The sequence below is a fragment of the Perca fluviatilis genome, chromosome 14, assembly GCF_010015445.1.
Source record: "Perca fluviatilis chromosome 14, GENO_Pfluv_1.0, whole genome shotgun sequence".
NCBI classification, from domain to species: Eukaryota; Metazoa; Chordata; class Actinopteri; order Perciformes; family Percidae; genus Perca; species Perca fluviatilis.
Genome location: NC_053125.1, coordinates 18569790 through 18597650, shown reverse-complemented (window position 1 = coordinate 18597650; position 27861 = coordinate 18569790). Strand labels below are relative to the sequence as shown.

Here is a 27861-nt window from a genome sequence, read left to right as displayed (position 1 = left end):
ATTAACACCAAGTACAGCTGGGGCTAATGGGAATAATTAGTTATGCAGGTAGTTAAGGTAATTTGCAGAACTAAATTTAAAACTTTGACGTGATGATGGCACTATGACTTAACTAAGTTAAGGGACCACCAAAGTAATTACAATTCTTCTTGAGGGGAACATGAATGTCCAGGAATTTCATGACAATCCATCCAAATAGTTGAGACATTTCACTCAAAACAAAAATGTTAAACTCGTGGTGATGAAAAGTCAGTGGATCACCAAAGTCATCAGGATACATATTCCGGGCACCACAAATTTCTGCACCAAATCCCATGCTTATCCATCTAATGTTGAGATATTTTAGTCTGGACCTATCATGGCTAAAAAAAAAAAAATATCCCAAAACCCCCCAAAAAACCGATACATATCAGGAGAACTGCATTCTATCTTTTTTATTCAATGCATTCTTTAAATAATAACAATCTGTTCATCACTTAAGCAGGTCTTTGACCATTCATTCCCAAAAGTAATAATAACATCAATAGTTTCCTTATTAACAACAGTAATACAATTGAAGTGCTTAACCAGGCAACCAGAAGAGCCAATAGAGATCATACAGCAACAAAAAAAAAGGACAAAAGAACGGTGTACAGTACACTCTTACCCTTACACACACACACACACACACACACACACACACACACACACACACACACACACACACACACACACACAAAAAAAAACTTACCCTTACACACACACACATCTTACCCTTACAACAACACTTCTACCCTTACACACACCTACCCCACACACACACACACACACACACACACTCTTACCCTTACACACACACACACACACTCTCTTAGCCTTACACACACACACACACACACACACACACACACACACACACACACACACACACACACACACACACACACACACACACACCACCATCTTGATAATTAAAGACATTAAAGCAAAACTGCCTGTTCATTTAGAAACAGCACCAAACATCAAAAATCATTGCAGCAGTAATAATACTAAGCTTAACATTCCTCATTTGAGCATCATCATCAATATCATCAGTCATAAGAATCTTTACATCTGCACATTTACAGGATCCAACCAAATGGACCCCAAACTGGAGTGTTTCCATGCTGAACAGTTCTTTGATGTAGATCAATTAGTCAGATCTACATGTCGCCCTCAACCCAGCAGAGGGCGACATGCAACAAGCCACCAGCACCTCGTCCTACAGCTTTCACGGAGAAAGTCAGTGTGTTTTAGTAAACTGATCTGCACCAAAAACTATGTCTGGAAAATAAGCAGGGTATTGCTGTGTTAAAATCAGTGCAAATTCTTCGAAGACCCACTTAATTTCCAGGGATAAGCTTTTGGTTTCAACAAATCTTCTCGGTGTGCATTTGGTGTTGAGAAGTTTATGTCTGTGCCCCCGGCAAGGCCAGTCCCGGCTCCAGGCTGGTGGTGGTAGTTGTGGGGGTAGGGGAGGGCGGCAGTCCCTTGGGTCCCGGACAAAGCAGCCCACGTGAAGCTGCATGGTCCCCGTTCAAGTTCTTGTAGGGGTTTCTGCGCGGTGGAGCTCGGGGACACATTGAGGGAAAGCGAAGTCCAGCGAGGCAGCAGCCGGGACAGGAGATGACCTCCTCCTGGTCCAGAGAGTGTCCGCTGCCGGAGCCGAATGGGGATGACCCAGCGGGGTCGCTGGGAGGGAAGTGGTAGCCGTTGTTGTTTGTTGTGGTGGGAGCACTGGTGGTGGCACTCCATCCCAAGGGTCGACCCACGACCACGTTGTTATTGTCCAAATGAGAGAGGGGAGGCAGGCACGGGGGCCCGTTGGAGATGGCCGACCCCCAGCCTTTTGAGAAGGGAGGAGTGGAGGGTTGGATGGGAGTTGAGGAGTGGGACGGAGGAAAGGAGAGTTTGGAATAAGGAGATGAAGTGCTGTCTTGTGTGTCTGGGGAGCTGGTACAATCCATGGGCTCCTCCTCCTCGTAGTCCTCCTCTTCCCCCTCTTCCTCTTGGTCCAGCGACAGGGGTTCAATGGAAAGAGGAAGGCCTGAATCAGTTCCGCTCCGTTCCCTGATCTCCTTCTCTTCTCCTAACAGTCTCTCTTCTTCACTCACTCGGTTTGTCTCTCCGTTTACAGTGTCTACCTCAGACGTGGACTCCTCCTCGGTAAGGACAGTATTCGGCGGTGATGTGAGATGTGGAGGAGGCGTACAAGGCAGTGAGTGGCAGCGTCTGTGCCTCCTCGGTAGCTCACCGCTGTCGGTCTCGGACGCAGAGGGGTCGTCGCAGTCAGGTGGAGGAGGCAGGGTGAAGGTAAGGGAGATGACAGACTTGCTGGGAGTGTCAAACAGCTTGATCTTGCCTCCCTTGAGGTCCTCCCTCTGAGAGAAGGGGTTGACCCGAGCAGGAATTGCCATAGTAACAGAGGGGGACATTTCTGGGGGGTGGAGCATGTCGGATTTGCTGCGGGAGAGTCGAGGATCTGACAGGAGGCAGAGGGATCGTCTTCGTAGAGGACCAATAACTGGAGAAACTGCTTTAAAAGAAAAAGAGTGAATGGACCTTTTTAATCTGCAGAAACAAACCTGTTTACCATTTGGTGCTTACAGTACAAAGCGTTTAAGGACTCACCTTTGACTGATGGTTCGTCCTTCGGTTTCCTCTCAGCCTGTCTCCTCTCCAGCTCCACCACAATTTGGGAGAAGGATGGACGGAGCTTTGAATTCATCTGGCAGGAAGGAGAAACCAATTCAACAGATTGAACAAGAGCATGAAGGAAAGAGGAGACAAAAACTACAGTAATTTAAAATAAACTGCAGTGAAAAATGAAGATTTGATCTTGTCACTAATTTTTATTTGATCCATAAACTCAAGAAATTGAGAACATAGACACATGACTTTGATGCTAAAAGGTAGATGATGCCCACCAAGCATGCAATCTGTAAAATTTTTAGAATCATCTGTTGAAATTATGGTTTTCAGGCATTTAAAAATAGGTTACAACGTGCTCTATAACTGCTTTGTTTAAACATGAAAGCACCATTAAGTATAAACGTTCAATCCTCAACCAACATTTGGCATCTGGTACGAAAGACGTGATGCAAAAGTAACTTTTTCTTCTCCCAAGTTATGCTGTAGATACCTGGTACACCAAGGTACACATAGGTAAAGCTAATGCAGTATTATACAACAGTCCTGCAAAAAAATTCTACTTTCAGACTGTTCTACAAACTAGCTGTTGATTCCACTGTATGATCATTTTGGAAAAATAGGCTAATGATAGAGTGACTCAGGAGCAAAAAAGAGAACGGTAGAATTAACAGAGAAGGCAGGGGGTGCGTGTGTGTGCCCGCGCCTGCGTGTGTGTGTCAGATGGGTGTTTTTCTTACATTACAGCAGGCAATGGCCAGTTCCAGGAAGTCCGGAGGACAATCTCCCACCATCTGTTGAAAGGTGTCCACATCCAGACCAAAATCCTGTACAAAAACACAAAGGATTTTCAAAAAAGTACACTTATGCTCTTTAAAAAGAAGTGTTTTATGTTTCTGTACAAAAACAGGACACAAGGGGGAGAAATACTCTTAATAACTTTCAGTGTGGGTTTAACACTGATGCTGAGTCCTACATCCACACCACATACTAACTGTACACAGTATGTTGTTATTGCTGCCATTATTGCACTGGCTGTGCCAACAAGAAATGGTGCAATACATGTACCAGCAGATGTTTTGTTAAATTTATTATTGTTTCTAATGCCGTTTCACCACCAGCCGCAATTGTTTTTTTTATTTTTTGCAGCTGTGAGCAGTTCCCCTAATTTGACTAAGCATTGCGGGACAACAGTGAACATCAACAGCTTACTCAAAAATAAAGAGTTTTACTATCTACACTGATTTATCATAAAGTATATCTGAAGTGAGTAGGAGAGTCACACAGAGTATACACTAGGCTTAATAAACAAATCATAAAAGGCACTATATGTATTTTGTCAGTTATTTTGAGCATTTAGGGACATGCAAGATTCTTTCAAGATAATAAAAAAAAAGTCAGCTTCCTGTTTGTTCAAGATTAGCAGTTAGATACCAAAGTGAGATATCCACCATTTTACATAATTTTTTAAAATCATCTCTGGCATGGCGAAACCAATTTGAAACCCAAGTCATTTTGACATTGCTGCTTTTTCGTCATGTGCTTTTGAAATACCAACAGACTTCAGGCAGTAAATAATACAGGAATACACGAGAAGACTTTCATATTATTAATAATGATATTCACGCAATGATATACAGTGCCTTGCGAAAGTATTCGGCCCCCTTGAACTTTTCGACCTTTTGCCACATTTCAGGCCTCAAACATAAAGATATAAAACTGTAATTTTTTGTGAAGAATCAACAACAAGTGGGACACAATCATGAAGTGGAACGAAATTTATTGGATATTTCAAACCTTTTAAACAAATAAAAAACTGAAATATTGGGCATGCAAAATTATTCAGCCCCCTTAAGTTAATACTTTGTAGCGCCACCTTTTGCTGCGATTACAGCTGTAAGTCGCTTGGGGTATGTCTCTATCAGTTTTGCACATCGAGAGACTGACATTTTTGCCCATTCCTCCTTGCAAAACAGCTCGAGCTCAGTGAGGTTGGATGGAGAGCGTTTGTGAACAGCAGTTTTCAGTTCTTTCCACAGATTCTCGATTGGATTCAGGTCTGGACTTTGACTTGGCCATTCTAACACCTGGATATGTTTATTTGTGAACCATTCCATTGTAGATTTTGCTTTATGTTTTGGATCATTGTCTTGTTGGAAGACAAATCTCCGTCCCAGTCTCAGGTCTTTTGCAGACTCCATCAGGTTTTCTTCCAGAATGGTCCTGTATTTGGCTCCATCCATCTTCCCATCAATTTTAACCATCTTCCCTGTCCCTGCTGAAGAAAAGCAGGCCCAAACCATGATGCTGCCACCACCATGTTTGACAGTGGGGATGGTGTGTTCGAGGGTGATGAGCTGTGTTGCTTTACGCCAAACATAACGTTTTTGCATTGTTGCCACAAAGTTCGATTTTGGTTTCATCTGACCACAGCACCTTCTTCCACATGTTTGGTGTGTCTCCCAGGTGGCTTTTGGCAAACTTTAAACGACACTTTTATGGATATCTTTAAGAAATGTCTTTCTTCTTTTGCCACTCTTCCATAAAGGCCAGATTTGTGCAGTATACGACTGATTGTTGTCCTATGGACAGAGTCTCCCACCTCAGCTGTAGATCTCTGCAGTTCATCCAGAGTGATCATGGGCCTCTTGGCTGCATCTCTGATCAGTCTTCTCATTGTATGAGCTGAAAGTTTAGAGGGACGGCCGGTCTTCGTAGATTTGTAGTGGTCTGATACTCCTTCCATTTCAATATTATCGGCACAGTGCTCCTTGGGATGTTTAAAGCTTGGGAAATCTTTTTGTATCCAAATCCGGCTTTAAACTTCTCCACAACAGTATCTGAGACCTGCCTGGTGTGTTCCTTGTTCTTCATGATGCTCTCTGCGCTTTACACGGACCTCTGAGACTATCACAGAGCAGGTGCATTTATAACGGAGACTTGATTACACACAGCTGGATTCTATTTATCATCATTAGTCATTTAGGTCAACATTGGATCATTCAGAGATCCTCACTGAACTTCTGGAGAGATTTGCTGCACTGAAAGTAAAGGGGCTGAATAATTTTGCACGCCCACTTTTTCAGTTTTTTATTTGTTAAAAAAGTTTGAAATAGCCAATGAATTTCATTCCACTTCATAATTGGGACCCACTTGTTGTTGATTCTTCACAAAAAATTACAGTTTTATATCTTTATGTTTGAGGCCTGAAATGTGGCAAAAGGTCGAAACGTTCAAGGGGGCCGAATACTTTCGCAAGGCACTGTAATAAGGGGCTCTATAACATGAGACGTGCATGAGATGATAAGTATGTGAAGATAAAGGAACATGGGAATCATTAATGATGACAATGTTGTCATCGGTACCTCAGTGCGTGGCAGGATGTCGGGGTCGGCCTGTATTCTCGCAATGATCTCACACAGGATGATCCCGTACGCAAACACATCCACCTGCAGAGAGAGGACGACGAGTCAATCAAAGAGCGATACACATGGAAGGGGTAAAGATGAGATTGAATAAAACAGGAAAAGAGAACTACCATACAGTTTATATTTTACTTGTGTGCTTATATTCTAGGTTTATCAACTTTCATTTAACCAAACACTCAAATATGCTGGTGAACAGATCAAAATTCAAAATGTATTTCTCATGTAAATTACAAGTGCATATGCTTTATTGGTAATGTATGTAGTTTATGCTTTTATTGTAGACATGAAGGTCTGATTATGTCAATGATGTGGATTTGTATCAGGGTTTTTTTTGCAATATAATCTAAAAACATGCACTACATTCCAGATGTGGTTTATACTAATTTGTAGTTTCTTGTGAGGCAAGGCAGGCTGCATAACACAGAAAATGTCAGGCAAACAAGATGTCCAATGAGCCATACAGAAAAATACAAGCCAAGAAGTACACCTCTTACATAACTAAATTTGCCTTTAACATAATAACTGAGTTATTAAATATGTATTGCTTTACTTCACTGCCTGAGTACTGGGTTTATTTGACTGGGTGTGCTTTTATCACACCCACTATGGACCTTGAACTCTTGCAACAATCTGCAGCTGAAAGGTAATGAAGACAGCGATCTGTTGGTACCTTCTCATTATACACCTCTCCTCTGAGCACCTCCGGGGCCATCCAGTAGGGGGAGCCGACGACAGCCAGAGGCTCCTGGTCCTCCTCCTCACTGCAGAGCGAGGGAAGAGGCAGGGATAGATGAGGGAAGAGGAGAGAACAGATGGAGGCTTCATGTTAAACTAGTACTTATTTGAGGCACTTAAATCCATTTTACAACACCCACGTTTGAAAGGAGTGGATATTGCTTTAAAAAATTTCACAGGTTTGGGAAAGATTAATGTTTCTGTAAGGACTTTTGAATCAGTTAAAATTAAGTCTTTACAGAGGTTGGTCTGAAACTGCCTGAAAGAAAAGGACTGAATTAAATGACAAAAAGAGTATTAAAAAAAGCACCGTTAAAGGGTTGATTCACCCAAATTATAAAACAGCGAGTGGCACCTGCAGAAAGAATCATTCACCCTCGTTTTGAGTTTTCTACCTTTACTCAAATACAGTGGAGGTGAATGTAAATGCTAATTTGGCAGATGGGGCTTTAAAGAAATTTTACCTCGGAATAATAAATAGTTGAAAACATTTGTAAATCAAGCAATTAGTCGACAGAAAGCTAAGAGAGGGAGATTATGGGGTGAAACCCAGCTCTGTGAGTGTGTTTGTGTGCACTTCCTCTGTATCTAAGAAACCACAGTGTTTTTCAGTTACATTGAGATATGGTTGTGCAATTTTAGCTGAATAAAAAGGAAGGAAAACAAGAATCTGCAAGTCTCTCCCTCTCTCCCTCTCTCCCTCTCTCTCCCGCCCCGCAGCAGATACTTCCTGTCTGTGCTATTTCCATCTGCTACAGTGGGCTATGATACTGCAGAAAAACACAGCGAGGGAAGTGATGGCAGAGGGAGAGATGAGGAGCCGAGACGGTCATGGCTCCCAACCTAAACACCATTTGGAGAAGTGGACCGACAGAAACAAGAAACAGAGAGCGTACAGAAGGCAGCTGAGGGAAAACAGCTCAACAGAAAACTCAGAAGTGAACAGAAAGCGTTAATAAGGAAACAAGAGGAATGACGGGAGAGTAAAGGACAGGAGAGACTTCTTCTATCAGGGGCAGCAGAGATCCAGTAAGAGCAAAAGGAGGACTGGAATAGTTTGACCTTTTTTGGAGCGCTTTTCTTAAGACCTCTTCATGCCCTCTCCTTCCTTCCATCCATCCTTCCCTCCTTCCGTTCATGCCACAATCACAGTGGTAGTAGCACTACAACACTACCACAAATATTCGTAAAGGCTTGTCAACATCAACCATTCTCTGTTAGCACTCCGCTACAGGATACAGCAGTGTTTGACTACAATATAAAAGCAAACATGCCCTTGAAAAACGACAAACACAATTCACCAGCTGCTATTGAAGCAGAGGCTGGCGCAAACAGAGGCTTTAGGTTTGATAGCTTCAGGTATGCAAAAATACACAATGACACACACTCAGGTCAAAGCCCTGAGTGTGTAAAAAGTTTTTAGCCTTGTTTTTCAGCTCGATGGACATTTTTCTTAAGTCAAAAGCATGAAACATTTCGTGTTCGTAAACACGAAAGGTGGCCGCCACACACACACACACACACACACACCACACACACACACACACACACACACACACACACACACACACACACACACACACACACACACACACACACACACACACACACACACACACACACACACACACACACACACACACACACACACACACACACACACACACACACACACACACACACACACACACACACACACACACACACAGCTGTCTTGTCTCAGCAAGAGTCATGTTTACTACATGACTAGACAGAGCAAGGAGGGGAGGATAAGGAGTTAATGGGACATAATTGTGCGTTGAGTGTGTGCCCATACATGTGTTGGCAGACTCTGACCTACTGTCTGCCAGTTGATGCTCTATATTGTTATCAATTCACTGCCTGACTGTTGAAATAATTACAAAGTCGACAAACTGTCTAATTTGAGTCATGGACTTATATGGATGTTAAGGAGAAGTGATGTCAAGTCGTAGATAAACTGGGAACAAGAGAAAGTAAGTTTACTGAAGTCACATACTTAATTACAATTTGACCAAGTGGTACTTAACTGGAATATTTCCATTTTGGAAGACTTTGTCCGACTTAGTTCAGCATTTTGGGAAATGCGCTTATTTTCTTTCTTGCCAAGAGATCAATGATAAGAGTCTAGAGATGACTTTTTTTCCTGGACATGGCTGATAAACTTTATATTTTATAATCTTTATTATATATTTATCATTCCAAATTTTGGAGATTTTTATATATATATATATATATAAAAACTAGTTTTAGTTAAATAAAAAAAAAAAGAATTCACGGTTATAAAAAGATATGTCATTGAAGAACCAGCAGAAGAAAATTAAACTGGAATGCTGTAACGTTGCTGGTCTTTATAGTCCGCACAGACCAGCAGTGGATTGATGGCAGTGAATAAATTATGCCACATAAATGTCACAGCATATAAAAAAATAAAATAAACACACCTGCAAACAGAGAAGGAAACAAGAGAGGACGGCAACAGAGCGGCGAGTCCGCTGTGCGTCATGGCCACCTTGCAATGACGCCTCACAGTATTAATAACAAGATCTTTAAACAGTGAGTGGCGGCGGGGAGAGGGGGTTTAACCACAACATTCGGCAGGAAGGCAGCTTGTACATACTTTGGAAAAACCTGACTGTGCTTTGGTGTGACTAACATGTCTTTCTGTGTGTGATTGTGTCTCATCTGAGAGAAAAGAGAAGCTGTGGGACACATTTATGAACACTTTGCTCAGACGGATATAGCTAGGGATAAGTAAGACAAAGAGAGAAGTAGAGGAATGTGAATTATTGAGCGTGACTTATCTAATCACAGTGTTGATAGAAGTTTCGATGAATGGACAGACCTGTAATCTGGGATTTTCTCCGCCAGGCCAAAGTCTCCCACCACGGCTGAGCACACGCAGCCCTCCCAGCGCACCAGGCAGTTCTGCACAGAGGGGTCAGATGACACACAAATCACTATTACTATCTACTGTTGTTAAGTGTGTGTGTGTGTGTGTGTGTGTGTGTGTGTGTGTGTGTGTGTGTGTGTGTGTGTGTGTGTGTGTGTCAAAAGTGTTGAAAGATTCTGTTGAGCAGAGCTTTTAATTTGCTGTAAAGGACAACTGCTGAGGTTTCCACATTTACAATTGGGCCATCTCGCTTGAAATTAACAGAAACTGTTGGTTTCCATGCCTTTTTCCACTATGGAGTGATCATTTCCCAATGTCAACTTGACCACAGTATCTCCTCAAATTTGACTTGCTAATAGCCAACAGTTTCCAGCATGTCAACATTTCCTTTGCAGACTTTTTGAATTGAGATTTCAGACAATCCTCTTCGACCCATTAATATAAAAATAAAAAAGACTGCATCAGTTATCTTATTTCTTTAGGTTTTAAAGATTGATATGTGATATGTTTTAATCAATTTAGCTGCAAGCCATTTTGGAGTTTAGCCTGTTTACTGTTTCAGTAGTTTACTGTGAACGTATTCATTTTCCATTCAGAACTTTACCGAATTGACTTGCTATATTTCCCACAGATCATTTTTGTTGATGTCGCTGCAAGATCTGTGACGCATCTGCAAAGCCTCTTAATCTGCACCAACAGAGCAGAGCTTTTTACTCTTTCCAAAATCTACATTAAAAGCAAAAGATTAAATTGTTTTGGAGTTATAGGACTCTCATGTTGGAACAACATTAGTGTGTTGACTTCTTTGTGTGCCTCAGGGTAGTCATGTTCTTGCGAAACATCCACATGTTAGTGTAGTTTTATGTGCATATAATACACATGTGTTGCTACCTTAGAAACAAAGTCCCTGATGTTCAGTGATGTGTATGTGCTGTTCGTGGGCACTGACGCGTGAGTGTTTGTCTCATCACCTTGGAGGTGAGGTCCCTGTGGAAGATGCCCTTGCTGTGCAGGTACTGCAGTCCCCGGGCGATGTCCAGGGCTAGGATCATCCGCACGCTCCACGACAGGTACTTGTCACTCCCCAACAGCTGCTCCAAGTTACCACCGTTGATGTACTGGATCATTGGGATAAACGGCAACAAAAAAGGGGTTTAATTATTAAACACACAAATGAATGAACAAGGAGTTCATTCTATTTTGAAAGTGATCAGCTGCCGATAAAAGCTGCTTCCCTTATTATTTTGGGAAATTGGGATCTAAAAGTCACAATGATGCCGTGCAGTAATATCCCGTAAAGATTAGGGTTGTGCCGATGGACGATGATCGTCCATCGGCACAAACCTAATCTTTAGTGATGGCTGACTGGCATCACGATGGAGAGCCACCATCGTGATGCCACGCCCCCCACCCTGTCAGACCCTAGTCGCGGGCGCTGGACGGGAAATTGACAACTGTGTCGGCATTAAACTAGCAAAGACACTTGCGTCGGGCTTTGCGCTGTGCTGTGCAGGGTGCAAGATAGGGCCCCTTAAGTGGAAGCTACTTCTCCCCCCTTATGTGCAACCTATTGGTTTGTATTTGTAGTCTCTCTCTCTCCCTGTCAGTAGTAGCTCGCTCTACCTGGACTAGTAACGTATCAGCATGCTCTGCGCCTTGGCTTGGACACCGCGGTCTCGAATAAGAGAGAAAAGGCGTTGACGTGGAACACTAGCACACTTTTTTTTAATCCTCTCATTGGACTAACTTTGTGGATACTACTGTGTGTACATCAATAAGTAAGTCTGATGACGATGTTATGTAGGATTTATGAATGTACATTAGCAACAGTAGGCTAATTCACGAGGGTGCCATTTTATGTGTGAGCTAATATTGTGTCTATATATATATATATATATATATATATATATATATATATATATATATATATATATATATATATATATATATATATATATATATATATATATGTTCATGTTATGTGTTTATTGTTATGCGTTTATTGCAGTGCAAATATAACCTAGAATGTAGTTTAATCTCAGTAATGATGGTATATTAGGTTAGATAATAGATCGTAGTTAAGTGAAAGTAGGTCAAGTTGTAATTTACTACTACCAGCGGCAGCATAGCCATGTAATACTGTCTATTTACAGAGGACATTTAAATGTATGTCTGATCGTTTCTATGTTAACTGTTAGCCCATAGTAGTAGAAAAAATATTATGTAAAAAATAAAAGTTTTTTTCAAATTTTTGTTGGTTGCCGCTTCTAAAATGTGAGGATTTACTGCTTTTTTCTGTTTTACATCAATGTTAATTGTATATCTCAGGGTTTTAAGTGCTGTAAAGACAAAACAAGCAACGAGTTGAAGATGCCACCATGAGTTGTGGGAAACTGTGCAGCCATTTTTTTTTATCTTCTAAAATCTTAAGAGTTGTGTGAGCCTTTTTGCTTCTTCTACAGTGAGAGTAGAGATATAAACAGAAACTATAGCTGTGACATGAAACAAAGGTCACCAGAGACATTGTGGTTATACAGTATGGTATGCATTTTAACCACAAGGTGACCAGAATTTCCCTTTTTCTGACATTTTAAAGACTAAAAGATCAATTGCCCTAATAGAGAAGTCAATACCTGGGCCACAAAAGAGGTTTTACGGTCTATCACCTAACTCTCTTAACAGGCCCATTTATTACCAATTCAATATTAAAAAAAAAAAAAAAATTATTTGCTGACCTTTTGAAATAATACAACATGATGACGTGCCACACAAATACAGTTGTACCATTACAGACACAGCAGAACACCAAATTGTTGAGCAGCTCAGTAACTACGGCAACATCAGGTAAATCCATCACACATAAGAAACTGACTGACCCCAGTTTCGTTTAACCAAGTCAACTGTCAGACAGTTGTTGATGATATTACCGTTTTAGGCCTTTAGACATTGTTCATGTAGAGAGACGTGTTTGTTTTATAAAAACTCCCTGAAGTTGCTGTTTCAAGAGTAAATCTCCACATTAGCCCAAGACAGATGTCACAAAACTGCATAAAGAAATATATAAATTGCAATTGATATTTGATTTTTAAATCAAACTTAGAATATATCTTGCATCATTAATGTTTGAACAGGAAGTAAGAGGGGAAAATTTTAGTAGGCATCGTCAATTTTGCTGTCTGACATGACAACTGTGCTGTAGTTGAACTAATAAAAGGTTATCTCAATCTAAACCGTAATTGAAATAGTGGTCAGACGAATCACAATTAGAGGCATTCCCAAAATCAACCTTTCCTATGTCATGATTTGCTTTCAATTAATGTTTTGTATTTATGTAGAGTTGTAGGTCTAGATTTAAGGTCCATGATTCTATATTGGCCATGATCACAACAATAACATAAGTAGTCATTGGCAATTAAAATCTTAGGCCTCAGGTCTAGCAAGCAGTTGGCATGTAAAATGGCACTACATAATGTGTGCTTGTTGCACACATTAAAGTGATTCTAATTGCACACTTTTATTCAGCAGCAAGTTAATTAGCGTCTTACCTCTGTGAGGGCGTGGAGCTGCCCCTCGTGGACACACACGCCTATAAACCTGGAGGCAGAGCAGACAATCACTTAACAGAATGAGAACAACAGTTTCTAGACACACAAATACATTTCATGACAAGTCAAGGCTTTTTGGATGTAGGATATAAAGATTAGAAATAATAGAATGTGGGCGCCTGGTTAGCTCACCTGGTAGAGCGGGCGCCCATATATAGAGGTTTACTCCTCGACGCAGCGGCTGCGAGTTCGACTCCGACATGCGGCCCTTTGCCGCAGGTCATTCCCCCCCCTCCCCTTTCAAGTCTAAGCTGTCCTATCCAAATATAGGCCTAAAATGCCCCAAAACATAATCTTTAAAAAAAAGAAATAATCGAATGTAAACCAGGTATAAAAAAAAGAAAAAAAAAGAAAAAGGACAGCATGTTGGGATTCAAACGTTTCAGTTACCTGAGTATGTTGGGGTGCGACAGTCTGTTCATGAGCTGGACCTCCCTGAGCATGTTGGCTCTGTTGCTGGCCAGGATGTTCATCTTCAGAGCCATTACCTGGCCCGACACACGATGCTGCACCTGCATCAAACAACAAAAAACACACAATTTTAATTTATCCACAATTGACAAATTATTTCAATACTGTATATTCAACATTTTCTGTGTACATATTGGAAAGCCAAGGAAATGATGCAATGTAGCACCACCGCAATTAAAGCTTGTTCCACCTTTCAAAGAAACAGGACGGTGATGAAAATATTATTTAACACCTCACAGTACACATGCACACCTAAAACAGATATATAGCTAAACAGAAAAGGCCTTTAGCACAGTATTCATGATGGATAATTCAATATAAATACATAAATCACATCAGTTAACACTGATGAAAAGGAAACTACAATAAAGTTCTGAGTTATAGTCAGTTGAGTTTCTTCATTTGTTTTGGCTGCTTCTGTGCCCTGACCTGCTGCTATGGCAATGGCTCCGTCTGGTATGGTAACCATGGTGACATGACATGCCCCCCCCCCCTCAGGCTACATATTTGCTTGGCAAGTAGTTTGACTTCCAAAAAAAATGCACACAAGCAGCAGACGAGCACAAAAATCTCTGGCAGAGTGTAGAGAGAAGAAGTCAGATGTGTCTGTCTGTCGTGCGTCTTTTTATTTTCCTTATATTGTTTAAATATTATGTTTTGACAATATAAATTACATAAACAATAAACTGACCAAGCGAGGAGTCAGACATAAGTAAACATATTAGCTGCCAAATATCCATTCCAAAGCTGTAGGGGGAGCTCTATAGAGAAGCCTGCGAGCAAAAAGCGAAGAAATGGCCAAAACTGCATAGCGCCCCTCTAAGAACTTAATCGGCCTGTTTCACAGCTGTGTTTACGTTCTTATGGATGTAAACAAACCTTTAACAGTATCATAATGATGTATTTGTTGTCTAGTACTACTATATGCAGCTCTGTGAGGATTTATTTATTTGTATCCTTTAGTAAATGTTTATGACCAAATACCTGCAAAAGTACTTTCTGCACTAAATTTCAAATCCATTAACTAGTTGTCAAGACATTTTACTCAATTAAATAAAAGGATTTTATAGAAAAAAGGTATTGAAAAAGGAACAATTTTGGTATCCCTACCAAAACTTATAACTAACCATAAAATACCCTAAAGTATGTAATTAACAGTTTGCAATCATATGTTTTGAGTTTTGGTTGAAGGGACACAATTTATTTGCATTTAGGATCTGCAATCAGGCTTTTAATGCCTGACTGCAAACCAAATTTCCTTTTGAGCTAATAATAAAGTTGAACTGGCACAGGAGGATATCAGGTTGTGACTTCATTAGTGACATGACTGTGTAATAAAAGAATGAAAAGGGTGAGGGAGGAGGGAGAGTGTGTGAGGGGTCAAAGTCTGGAGTCAGAAGTGTTGAGCTGAAGTCAGTGTGACACTGGCCTGGATCTTAGCTGTGCTCTGGATCAGAGTGGTAATGGAAAAAACCATAAAGCATATTAGAGACCAGACTGGAGTGCAGTGAGTAATGCTATTCACACACACACACACACACACATCAGCCTGTGGCAAAGTACTGTACATACATACATACATACATACATACATACATACATACATACATACATACATACATACATACATACATACATACATACATACATACATACATACATACATACATACATACATACATACATACATACATACATACATACATACATACATACAGAACATGTAATACATGTAGTACATACATACCACCCATCCATCCATCCATCCATGTAAGGCATACATGTAATACATACATACAGAACATGTAATACATACATACAGAACATGTAATACATACATGTATTACATACATACATACATACATGTAATGCCTACATACAATACATACATGTATGTAAGGCATACATGTATGTAAGGCATACATGTATGTAAGGCATACATGTAATGCATTCAAGGCATACATGTAATACATACATACATACATACATACATACATACATACATACATACATACATACAAACAATTGTGTACAGTAGTTGCTTCCTCTAGCAAAGAGGAAGTTGGAGCAGAAATTTAAACGCAGCAGGAGTGTGGATGGAGTGCAGGACTAATCTTTATATATTTACAGAATTTAGGAGTATGATGCAGACTCCTGCAGGCTGGTAGATCGAGCTTTGTAGTCAATTAGGTTTCTTTATACACTCAGGCTTCTCCTGCTTCCATTAGCACAGATTTGTTTGGCAAGCAAGCAGGACTGTGGGAGCTCTGCATGGCTGTGGATTTACATCACACTTGTCTGCTTTTTCCCTGCACACATCTGCCTTCTTACTTAGTTGAAGAAACTCTTACATGCTCATCTGGAATCCTGTCACTAACAGTCTCTCTCTCTCTCTCTCTCACACACACTCACTCATATATAGGCAAGTTACAGTGCAAACGGGAGCCAACTGCTGATGCAGCAGTGGTTGGAAATGCAACGCTGCTACACCCCGAGTGTTTTGTTCCGACAGATTTTAGCCGCCAAATAAACAACATCTCACTCATTATTAAGAGCTGAGAGTCTGTCAGCAAATTGGGCAACATTTTCTTAGGTGTGTGTGTGTGTGTTTTTGCTAACCCTGCAAAGCCACAACGGAGTATGTGTGGTATTCTTTTTCAAATTCTTTATGCCAACCACTTTCCTGGTCATCTCCATGGACTCGCCACTGGAATGCCGATGTCCACGCCTACATCAAGATTTCCCCATGATATGGAGCAATTACACACACCCACGACAGACACACCCTTAAGCTCTCCTTTAAAAACACACTCGGCCTTGTAAAGTGCTGCTGTCAGCAAAGGAAAGGTCGCAGGCATCTTGTGCTCCTGCTATGTGCTGCCAACATGTGAAGCGATGTCTGTCATCAGCCGGTGGCCCGACAGGGCCGACTGATGCACAGCGAGACAGAGGACGTGTCAGAGACTGCAGATGATGATGCACACAAGGGCAAAAGAGATGTGTTAGACCTTTAAAAAAAGAGTTAAGGCTTCTTAGATAGAAAATGTGAAGACTGTAGTAACAGAGAAACTACAGGAAAATGTGTTTAAGTCCAGACCAGTAGTTGAAGGATGAAGTTAACAGATGGGAAAATCCGTAATGCCAGAAACAAACAGAGGCTATGAGTTTTATTGTACAGGGCTGTAGCTAGGATTTTAGAAATACCCAACTCAGGGGCATCCAAAGTCATTTTTGACCAGCCATTAAAAAGTTAGTAAAATTGCCTTTTCCACATTTTCTGCTAAAATATATATTTTGGCAAATATTATCTCCATACGCGATTGCTTAAAGTCTGCTGAAGAAATACCAAATCCTGCTATTTTTATGCAGGTTTTAGCATAAAACAGTAAAATTTAAGGATTTTGACTCTAAAACATCAGAACAAGCCTTTAAATACACTCACCATGTGAAGTTGTAGATTATAAACTCCTTCTCAGGATGCTAACATTCCGTGAAACCACACACACACACACACACACACACACACACACACACACACACACACACACACACACACACACACACACACACACACACACACACACACACACACACACACACACACACACACACACCTTGTGAACTTTAAGGTTACTTCACAACTTCCTAATGATATAACTGAGGGTCTCTAAAGGATAGGGGTTATTGGAGGAAATATGTCAAGACTCCTATAAAATCAGTTTCTTGTTGCTGTAAGTCTCTGCAAAGCAAAACATAAAATCTAAATGTTTAGCAAGGTTATTGTGGTATTTACATGATAAAGTATGTTACAGTCTTACTGGTCTGTAGCCAGGCTCATAAAAACAGAATCTACCCTTTAAAAAAAAAAAGAGAAATCTCATAATCATCATTAAATGTGCAACACTGCAGTGTTTTTTTACCAGACTAAAGCAAAAATCTGCCTGAGAATCAGCTTTTCAAGCCATCACTTCAAGACATCAGGAAAGCTTCATCCGATTTGACAAGCGAGCTTTGGGAGTAAAAAGTCCCTGAAGGAGTGAACTGTACTCGCTCTGTATGTGCATTGGAGAATCGAGAAAATTAGCTTTTACCACAAAACAACTCAAAGCTTAAGCCGGCGCGTGATGAAGAAGAAAAAAAGTGTCAGTGTGAATGCATCTGTGTGGGCGACTGAAACGAGGCACCCTTCAGAGAGTGAGCAGGGAGATCCTTCACCCCTTTGTGCAGTCAAGCCAGGCTCAGAAACACAACCTGATCCAGGAGGCGAACAGTCAGCTAGCAGACAAGCTGACACAAACGGCTCACTCTGTTGCACAACACTGGAGTGACCACACTCCTCCACATGCACAGGCCTAAACATGAGGGGTCAATCAAGTTCATACATGTAGAAATACACGTGTATCACCACTGACCTGTTGCTTGCTAGTCACCTGTTTGGTGTTAATGTTTTAAATAAAATGAAAAAGTGAGTGAAAGAAAGTGAAGAGTGAGTGAAGGTTTTGCAGTAGAAGGCTGGAAGGACAACGCCTGCATTACAAATTGGTTTGTTTAATACATTGTCATTTACAAGACAGAGGGTTTAATTAGAGAATGTTTAGAGTTGCATCATGTGTTATTGGAGCTAGACCCACTACCTAAAAGTCAGGATGCCTCTGCGGTTTCGATTTTGACCACTCTTTTTTTAATCCGTCTCTTGTAAGCTCTCAAACTTTTTCAAGTGCAATACTAAAATGGCAAGACTGCTTGTTTAATTCACCCAAGTTTTGGAATACAAGTGTATGAAAATTTCTCAGGATCTTCGATGTCTTGGGTAGAAGTTGGATTATCCAGAGAAACAGGGACACATTTTCTGGGAAGAGCTGGTCCTCTAGAAAAAAAAAAACAATTTAATTCCTTTCACCTGAATCAGGGAGGAGGCACATGTATGTAAAAACCATGGCAAAAGAAATACAGAGTGACAGTCAGTGTCGCTCTGTATGGCTTGACAAAACTAGAACATTTTTTGCAATTTCAGTAAACCAACTCTTTAAAAAAACATGACACATAGGTGACAAAAAAAACAACTGAGCTCTGCTGTACCACAAAAACATTTTGCAATTTCTGTGATACAGACTTGACATACACATGCAAACACTGAGCCATTTGTTTACCTTCTCACTGGGGAGTGGTCTTCCTTAAACTTTAGCTACCGCACAGCAAACATGTGGATGGGAGGAAACGCTCATCGCGCGCACGCACGCACACCCCCCCCCCTCCGGTAACCATAATGGAGAGGAGGGGTATGAAAACAGATAATTGTGCAAGTATTGCCCCACACTTCTCTATTTGAATCCCTAGTCCATCTGAAATGTTTTAAGCAATAAACATGGTGGTTCAAGTGAAGATAGCACATCCCATGCTTAGCGCTTTCGTGTTTGTGCGGCTGTGCAGAACGTAAACAAAGCTAAATACTTCTGCAGCAAGTGGCAGCGGAGCAGGCCCTGACTGGAGCGAGGGAGGAGAGGAATAATGAGAGGAAAGTGCTACAATAAGCCGCTGATGTTCAAGTCTGCACCTGCTCTCCCATACCAACACCAACATTCAATAGCAACATGGACACACACAGAGCCTCCTAATCCCGGACACTGACACTGATCACAAGCACACAGATGACAGCTGACGATGGATCGTGATTTGTGTGTGCATGTAACTCCTTTGTTGTCATTCACTTTGCAGAGCAGACATTTCGACATTTTGTTCCAGCACCCAGGATTTACTAAGAACTGATCATATACCAACATGTCCTGATGGAAGAGTTCTTTCTCTCATGCACAATGCTCTTTCAAGAGGACTGTCAGCTCTCCACTGTCCACTATCAAACAAAAGGCATACAAAACAGTCCAAAAACCCAAAGATATTCAGGTTACACAAATATAAAAACAGAGAAAAGCAACAGATCCTCCCATTTAAAAAGCTAAAACCAGTTAATGTTTCACTTTTATTGCTTAATAAATTACTTATTTTATCCATTTTCACAATTTTCTTTTGACCAACTAATCTACAAATTATATATTGGTACCAAAGACAGAAATTGTTTATGGAGCTGGATTAAATGGCAGAAATATATAATATAAATGACACAATTTTTCTGATATTTATGCATATTCACATGCCAATAAGAGCTGGAATGATTAGGAAATCAATCAATTTGTTGATTGACAAAAAATATAATTTGTGACAATTAAATAACATATTTTTGTTGTTATCTATAACAATAAATGGAATATTTTTTATACCAAACAATCAACAAAACACAATATTATGAGGGTTTTATGTATTATAGACAAAAATTCTTCACACATGTAAACAAAAACTTAAATTGCAGTTTAAATATAAAAAACTTTTGTAAGGGGACTTTAACTGCAATGTTTGTAATAGGATATGATTTAACCGCAAGTAAATATATGATAATACTGACCATTTGTCCAAAAATGAAAACTGGATATACACACAACACATACGTACACACAGCAGTTTTTGGCAACCCATTTCTTCCAATTACAACTCTGTCACAGGCAGCTGCCACACACACACACACACTATCATCTTCACTTAAGTTGATAGTATTTGTCCTTCGGAGACTCCAGTCTGTTTTAAATCCCCTCTTTATCCAATTACTCTCCTTCAGCTTATCATCATCATATCTCATGTGTGAACACACACACACACACACACACACACACACACACACACACACACACACACACACACACACACACACACACACACACACACACACACACACACACACACACACACACACACACACACACACACACACACACACACACACACACACACACACACACAAAATTCTCGCTGTGTGACTCATGTAAATGTATTTGAATTTCAGGTTTACCTCCCACTTTTATGCAACACTTACCAAGACAAACATTTGTCATCAGCCCTGAAATTATAAAGAAAATGGAGCTACAACACAATCAGACCTTCTCAACCTGTGCGGTTTGCAGTTTGAGCACACAAACCAGGGTGTGACCAGGCTGACAGAGTCCACAAGTACACAGGTTTTTGGAAAATGGTTTGTTTCCCCTCCTTCACTCTTTAAAAAAATAAAAATAAAAATAAAAAAATATATATCTCTGGGGCACCTGGGTAGCCTGCCTGGTAGAGCGCGTGCCCATTTACAGAGGCTCAGTGCTCGACGCATCCGGTTCCGACCTGCGGCCCTTTGCTGCATGTCATTCCCCCTCTCTCCCCTTTCAGGTCGAGCTGTCCGGTCACAAATAAAAGGCCGAAAAAATAAATAAATCTCTTTTCAAATAAAAAATGCAAAAACAATTGAAGCACGGTCAAGACCATGCAACAGACGCAAATATAACCTTATGTTGGCCAATCGGAGGCCTGAAAAAAAGTTATTAGCGGAAGGCTACCTGGCTGCAATGGCACATCAATCGCTCCGTAGCGCATGTCACTACCTGATCTGTACCAGAAACCCATGGGCTATCCTGACCATAACCATTCAAGGTCAATGCCGAAGTCCGACACGTCTTACCAAATTTGCAATTAGCCATCAATTTTCGTAAAACGGCCCATATTTGAGCTTTATATAGTTGATTTCTCGCAAAAAAAAAAAAGTCTCAGAAGTGAATTTGGTAACAAAACATTGCAGTGTCTGAAATATGAGATTCTGTCGTGTCTCTAATGTGTGTGTATGGCAATTTGCTCAACCAATCAGCACGCAGCTCATCTAAATATTCATGAGCATACCATATTTGGAAGAAAAGCTCTTGTTACAAATAGGGCCAAAACACAGGGATGCATGAGGGCCAATAAAATATCAACCAGGCCATTTTCAGCCCAACCAATGTTACATACCCCATTAGGAGACCATAAGGAACAGTGTGAAATACCCTATATAATCATTCTATCACCCCTTTAACATAAAGCATCTGCAGCAGCTGGGGTGGTTAAACATGAGCAAGTCGCAACACTGGAGGTCATCCCTTTGATCCCAGGGTCCTCCTAAGAGATTGGCCTATCTTCACAGTTCAAATTGCAAAAGAACAAAAAAGAGATAGATGTTTTAAATGCAGTTTGAGTGGTGAAAATCCATTCAGCCACTGTGGAGATATAAATGTCTAAAGTCAAGAAAACTCTCTTGCCTGCAAATTTCAGGGCATAGGTTTCAAGGAGTATAACATCAGTAGGTTGTAAGCTGTAGGTGGGTAATTTTCACAACTGACGCAGGGAATCACGGACAGATTTGAAAGGGGCAAAAAAAGCATTGCTGAGAACATAAAAACCCTTTGAAAGCTTTCCTTAATGTGTCATATTAAGAGGATATTGTGCTGGGGACATTGATATGCTTCTCAACACCAACTACAAGCTATCTGATTACTGCTGTTGCCTTGGTCGTGCTGCGCGCCCTGCTATGCCCAGTTACACCCTGCTACACTCTGCAGTGCCCTGCTACGTCCTGCTATGTCCTGCTACACCCTGCTACGCTCTGCAGTGCCCTGCTACGCCCTGCTATGTCCTGCTACACCCTGCTACGCTCTGCAGTGCCCTGCTACGTCCTGCTACGCCCTGCTACGTCCTGCTAGACCCTGCTATGCTCTGCAGTGCCCTGCTACGTCCTGCTACGCCCTGCTACGCTCTGCGATGCCATGAACTACTACAACTACCATTTCTAGTCACTGTTCCATTATGTTTGTTGTGACTATTATTGCCACTGTTCATCACACCCCCAAACCGGCACCGTCAGACACCGCCTACCAAGAGCCTGGGTCTGTCAGAGGTTTCTCCCTAAAAGGAAGTTTTTCTCACCACTGAGGTTTCTCCCTAAAAAGGAAGTTTTTCTCACCACCGAGGTTTCTTCCTAAAAGGAAGTTTTTCCTCGCCACTAAATTCACCAAATGCTTGCTCTTGGGGAAATTACTGGAATTGTTGGGTCTTTGTAAATTATAGAGTGTGGTCTAGAACTACTCTATCTGTAAAGTGTCTTGAGATAACTCTTGTTATGATTTGATACTATAAATACAATTGAATTGAATTGCTGGAAGACCAATATAGATCCACACATACAAGACTTTTATGAAAAGAATAAGCACTTAAGTCACTTTCCACCAAAGTGGGATGCTGTGGAAGCTTTTGAAAACGATGTTGTGAGATTTCCATGTCTCATGTAAATTAGGGAGAAGGTACAAATGAGAACCAAATCTGAAGCTTGTTCCTGTGTTTTCTTTTTCTTAGACAGTAGTTGTTATCTGTATTAGCAAATATACCAATCTATTATCAGAACGCAATAATCCAATTGGAAATCAATCCAACTTGTTTGATAAAAAAAAAAAAACTGCAGCCCTGAGAAACCGACAGAATAAATAAATAAATCCTTCTTATAGGTAAAAGAACCATTGACCAATGGTGCAATGTCTGTTTTGTTTAGGAATGCAGTCGAGCCTTCAGGTTGAGTAAAAAGCGGGAGTCTTGCACAAGGCCACACAGACACTTTCCTTTGAAGAATATTAAAAGGAAGATGAAAAACAGCACCTGAAGGATTTGTCTCGACACATGTGCTCCTTTCCTTTCTCCCTTTGTTTTTGCCTTTCCCTTTTACTTTTTTCAGTTTGCACAAATTAACACCGGATAGGTGAATGGTTGCCTGTCTGCCTGCCACAAGCCTCCATTGATCTGCACTGAGGACTGATGCTCAACAACAGCACACACACGGCAGGAAGCCAGAGCCTTTGTAGCAAAGTGCCGGACATCAATTTCAAAGCCTGAATAACATGCTGCATATGTGTTTACGGTACTGCTAAATTTAATAAACAAAACATCCAAGAGCGTTTATTTCTGCACAACAGGTGGGCTTTTTCCTCTGAACCAAACCAAGATATAGGAACAATCATTTAGTCAGCCATGTCAGCAAACATTTTAAATGTGACCGATAGCTACGGTAACAATTTAGCATTTATATGTCGCTATCAAAAGGGCAAGCCGATCCAAATCTAAGTGCCAACTTAACAGGCCAGCAATAAAGACGGTGACATTTGCATGCTCATTGGCCATTCAAAGGGCAAAGCTAAGGGAGTGGCTTCAAATGACAAAGCACTAAGAGTGAAGTCACAACAGAAAAAAAGTCTTATATAATGAGATGAGGGTCAACTTGGCTGTGACTGGATAGTTCAGAGAGCACATTCAATTCAGAGATTTTAACTTTAAATGTATCAAATGTCAATGTCTCAGTACTACAAAGCTTAAACATAATATCAACCACTGTTATGTGAGGGACTACACTGACTCATGTTTTAACCTTCTGACAGTTATCGTAAATGTTTATTTTGTTTATTTATTGCCAAATGTTTGACCTATCCCACATGGGATTACCAGACCCCACTGTATATCAGATCTTCGTGTCATGCATATGTAAAGGGGAGCTGAAACAATTAGTTAATTAATCTATTAGCTGATCAACAGAAAATAAATCTGCATTAAGTTTGATGGACTAATTGTGATTTTTGTGAAGTAAAGTTTTTTTACTTTTTTTTTTTTTAATCTAAAATGTGAAAACTTCCTGCTTTTCTTTTATATGGTAGTAAATTGGATATTTGTGGATTTCTAACGGGTCAAAACAAGCCATTAGAAGCTGTCAACTTTGTCTCTTGAAACTCCTGATGGGCATTTTTCACTGACATTTTATAGACCAAACTATTAACTTAAGTATATAATGTAAATAATCATTAACTGCAGCCTTAACACAAAGTGTACATTGTGCACAAAATAGCAGAAAAAAACTTTATTTCCTAATAATTTACACTTTTCCTTATCTTCCAGCTTTCTCCACTGTAAAAAATTCCTTGAAAATCCCACTGAAAACTGATTTTTATTTTATTTTTTATTTTAAATAGTAGGTTATCACCTGACAGCAATGACATGTGCCTTTATACCCACATCACGCATTTAGTTACAAACAAAGATCAAACAAAACCCTGGAAAGAGGAAGCAGGAAAAGGGTTGGAAAGAATACACATCGCTCCTGCTTCAGCAAGTCTTGGCACTGCTCCCACATGGGTATGAAGATGCTCCTAATAATCTCTCATTAACAACCGTATTATCATATGCAGTTACACCTCTTTAGTTTGTTTAATTTACAGGTATTATTGTTAGTGAAGAGTAAGGTCCTTCAGTCTGAACACCTGTTTCTCTGACTACATACATGACTGATTACCACAATACAAGCTCTACCAACTACACACTACCTTTGTATTGTGGTATCTCTCACACCATCACACTAATATGTATGAGGCAACTCAGAGCCATCATTAATGATGCGATCCTCAGAATTAGCCTCTATGCAAGTTAACAGCAGCGTGACAAAGGGGGGAAGGTGGCTGGTCTGAACAAAGATGGAGAGTATAGAGTTACCTACACGTGCCCGATCTACCTGTCCTGACAGTATCCACTTGCACACCAAAACACACTGTGTCCACCTTACACAACATGTGGGTCACTGAAAACACGTGAAGAGAAGAGCACCATTAGATGGGACAGTGAAGTGTAAATGTCCACCATGACGCCATCCTTCAACAAAAGAAAACTACCATGAACAACTTCCTCCTGCAATTATTCAGTATCATGCATCTTTTTTCTCTTGGTTTTTGGTTTAGGATGCACTGGTTTCCATAGATACCACTTCTTTCATAGATGATGAGGGATCAAGTGAGTTAACAGTTAGTCAACAACTCACTCAGCGCTGCTGTATAATCATCTTAAATAATCAAATAGACCAACTTTGATTTTGTGTAACCATGGGAACCTGGAGGATGTGAACATTAAATCTTGAGCCTATCCTAAAGACAACTTAAGTTCTCAGAAAAAGCGAGTCATAAAACATCACTTGATCACACACACTTTGTTTTACCTTGAACACCTCGGAGAAGAACCCCGCGCCGATCTTCTCGCAGCTGAAGTCATCTAGACGGGCCAGGCTGGACACGGCACTGCGCAGGGCCCGGTAAGAGGACGGTCTGATCCGGTTGGTTCCGTGGACGCTGTGCATTGGCGGCTCTGCCTCTCCCTGCTGCTCCAGCTCGACCCTCTTCGTCTCCATCTCCATCTCGGACGCCCCGGGAGGAGAAGGAGGAGGCGAGAGGAGGACGTAAGACGTGTGCGTAGTTTAAAATCCAGCCCGACTACTGTTTACATTTCCCATGTCCGCTACAAGGCCACAGCGCAGGGCTCTCCGGAGGGGAGGAGTGGGGAGGAGCTGTGGCCAGCGACCGGTTAAGCCTAATTCCTCTGTCAAATTCCTGCACACGTCCGGAACTGGCTTGTTTTTATCTATGTCTAACAAACTACGCAGCTGCAGCGTTGCATCCTGCAGAGTCAGTGCGCAGTTTTGGTGAAGTCCCTCATGCCGTGCAGCAGAGGAGGCTGTGCCGTTTCCTAAAGTGCGAAGGCTGCGGCTGCTCCTGCTGCTGTCTTTGCAGCGGCGTCTCTCTCACGGTTTCTTTCAAACTGCTCCTCCTGCAGTAGAAAAAGCCGGGGCTCCCCTCCTAGTTCCACCAATTGAATTCCGGGTTTCCAGTGCGTACAGAGCTGCCTCTGTGACGCTGCGGCCTATAAAACTGAAGAGAGAGAGTGAAGAGGGGGGCGGAAACAGGGGCGTTAATTCACTATCATAAAGTGTGTGCATCTGATGAGACTGATCGGACACTAAAATTCCTGCTCACATTGACTGGACCTTCGTTATTGGCTATAACATAATCTGATCAGTTTGGCAAATTATTATCCGACGCACATTGCTTCGAGGCGTGATAAGCTCTTCGCATCTCAAATTGTGTTCTATCTGCATTACCATGAAGACAAACGGGATCACATATGGTCTCAATAAACACATGCTGAAGGAAAAAAATGCCATTTAGAAGAACAACTAATACACAGAGCAAAACGTAAATGAGGCTGTTTGACATGTTACAGTAGGCCCATCTGCTCTCCTGTGATAACAGCGTGGATGCAGCAAGATATCGCATCTAATTGTTATTGCCTGCACTTTGCACACACCGGCGCGCTTTAAAACTGATCCGATGACTCGGGCAGTATTCATGGCTGCGCTAATGGTCGCTCGGTCACGTTGGGGTTCTCAGAAAAGCGCGCATGTCGCCTGCAGGATCCTGCTGATGCTCTGCAGGAACCTGCGTGTCGCGGAGTTCAACACAGCCTGGCTGCGGCTTGTAAATTATGGATGCCAAACTGAGCTGAGTTTGTGAGCTCGTCTGTCATGGACTCAAGTCCCCTCCGGATAGACCTACACAAACGCACGCACGCATATTTCAGCTTCATCATTTTTACTGAAAACGCTGACGCACAACTGCACCGAGAGCGAGCGGGGGACGCGTGTTCGCCAGCAAAGGAGGAGGATCTGACTTACCTAGCCTTCTTCTAAATACAGAACACATGTGCCGGTGTCCTCTATTGAGTCCCGAGCCTCGATCAGCTGCGGCGTCCGGTTACTGGAGCTTTATTTTACTAATTAATCATCTTTGTGCGCTGCCTACACACACACACAAACACACTCACACTCACACGGGCTCCAGTGCTGGTTTCGTTTTACGTCGCCGCTGCCTGCCTCCTCGCAGCTGGTTGGTTGCATGAAGGAAGGAGAGCGGTGACTTTTGCTATCCTTTATTGGAGGCTGCAAGGCGGGGCGGGTCCACACGTGATCACTACAAAAAATTGCACCTGTGGGGGAGTTAGAATCGGCCCAGTTCTCATCTAGTCGGTTTGTGTATCCAAACTCTCCTTATCAAAAAGGGCTACAGCATGTAATTAACTAGAAAAGTGTCATATTTCTGCCATAGAAAATCACAGTTCACAGAACGGTGACCCTGTATAGGCTATATATGTTGTTATGTAATATTATTATTAGTTAGATCTGTCTAGTCTGGATTACTTTTACTTTTATTTATTAATTCAGTGATTTTTTTTTCTTTCTTTTTTTTCCTCAGTGGTCTGTGGGCACTGGGGTAAAAATAAGCTTTTGGGC

General features: G+C 41.2%; 1 protein-coding gene across 4 annotated transcripts; it reads right to left on the bottom strand.

Annotated features, from left to right (window-relative positions):
• Positions 1 to 860: 860 nt before the first annotated feature.
• On the bottom strand, positions 861 to 27662 carry tesk1b (testis associated actin remodelling kinase 1b). Of its 4 annotated transcripts, none has more exons than XM_039821639.1 (11): positions 27247 to 27662; positions 25738 to 26443; positions 13737 to 13858; positions 13287 to 13335; positions 10713 to 10859; positions 9694 to 9776; positions 6766 to 6856; positions 6033 to 6116; positions 3408 to 3494; positions 2650 to 2746; positions 861 to 2554 (listed from the first exon to the last, which is right to left on the bottom strand). In XM_039821639.1, exons 2-11 carry the CDS (start codon positions 25930 to 25932, stop codon positions 1428 to 1430), a joined length of 2082 nt encoding a protein of 693 aa, XP_039677573.1. In that variant the 5' UTR covers positions 25933 to 26443; positions 27247 to 27662; the 3' UTR covers positions 861 to 1427. The 4 variants fall into 4 exon arrangements, with proteins under 4 accessions (XP_039677573.1, XP_039677576.1, XP_039677575.1 ...); XM_039821642.1 differs by having other exon boundaries at positions 861 to 2551; XM_039821641.1 differs by having other exon boundaries at positions 27396 to 27662.
• Positions 27663 to 27861: the final 199 nt, after the last annotated feature.

Excerpts from the sequence above, each read along its gene's own strand:
- tesk1b (XM_039821639.1), bottom strand. The coding sequence starts at position 25,932 with ATGGAGATGGAGACGAAGAGGGTCGAGCTGGAGCAGCAGGGAGAGGCA. Across the intron at positions 6,117-6,765 it reads GAGAGGTGTATAATGAGAAG|GTGGATGTGTTTGCGTACGG; the intron begins GTACCAACAGAT and ends CTCTCTCTGCAG. Across the intron at positions 2,555-2,649 it reads GGACGAACCATCAGTCAAAG|CAGTTTCTCCAGTTATTGGT; the intron begins GTGAGTCCTTAA and ends TTTCTTTTAAAG.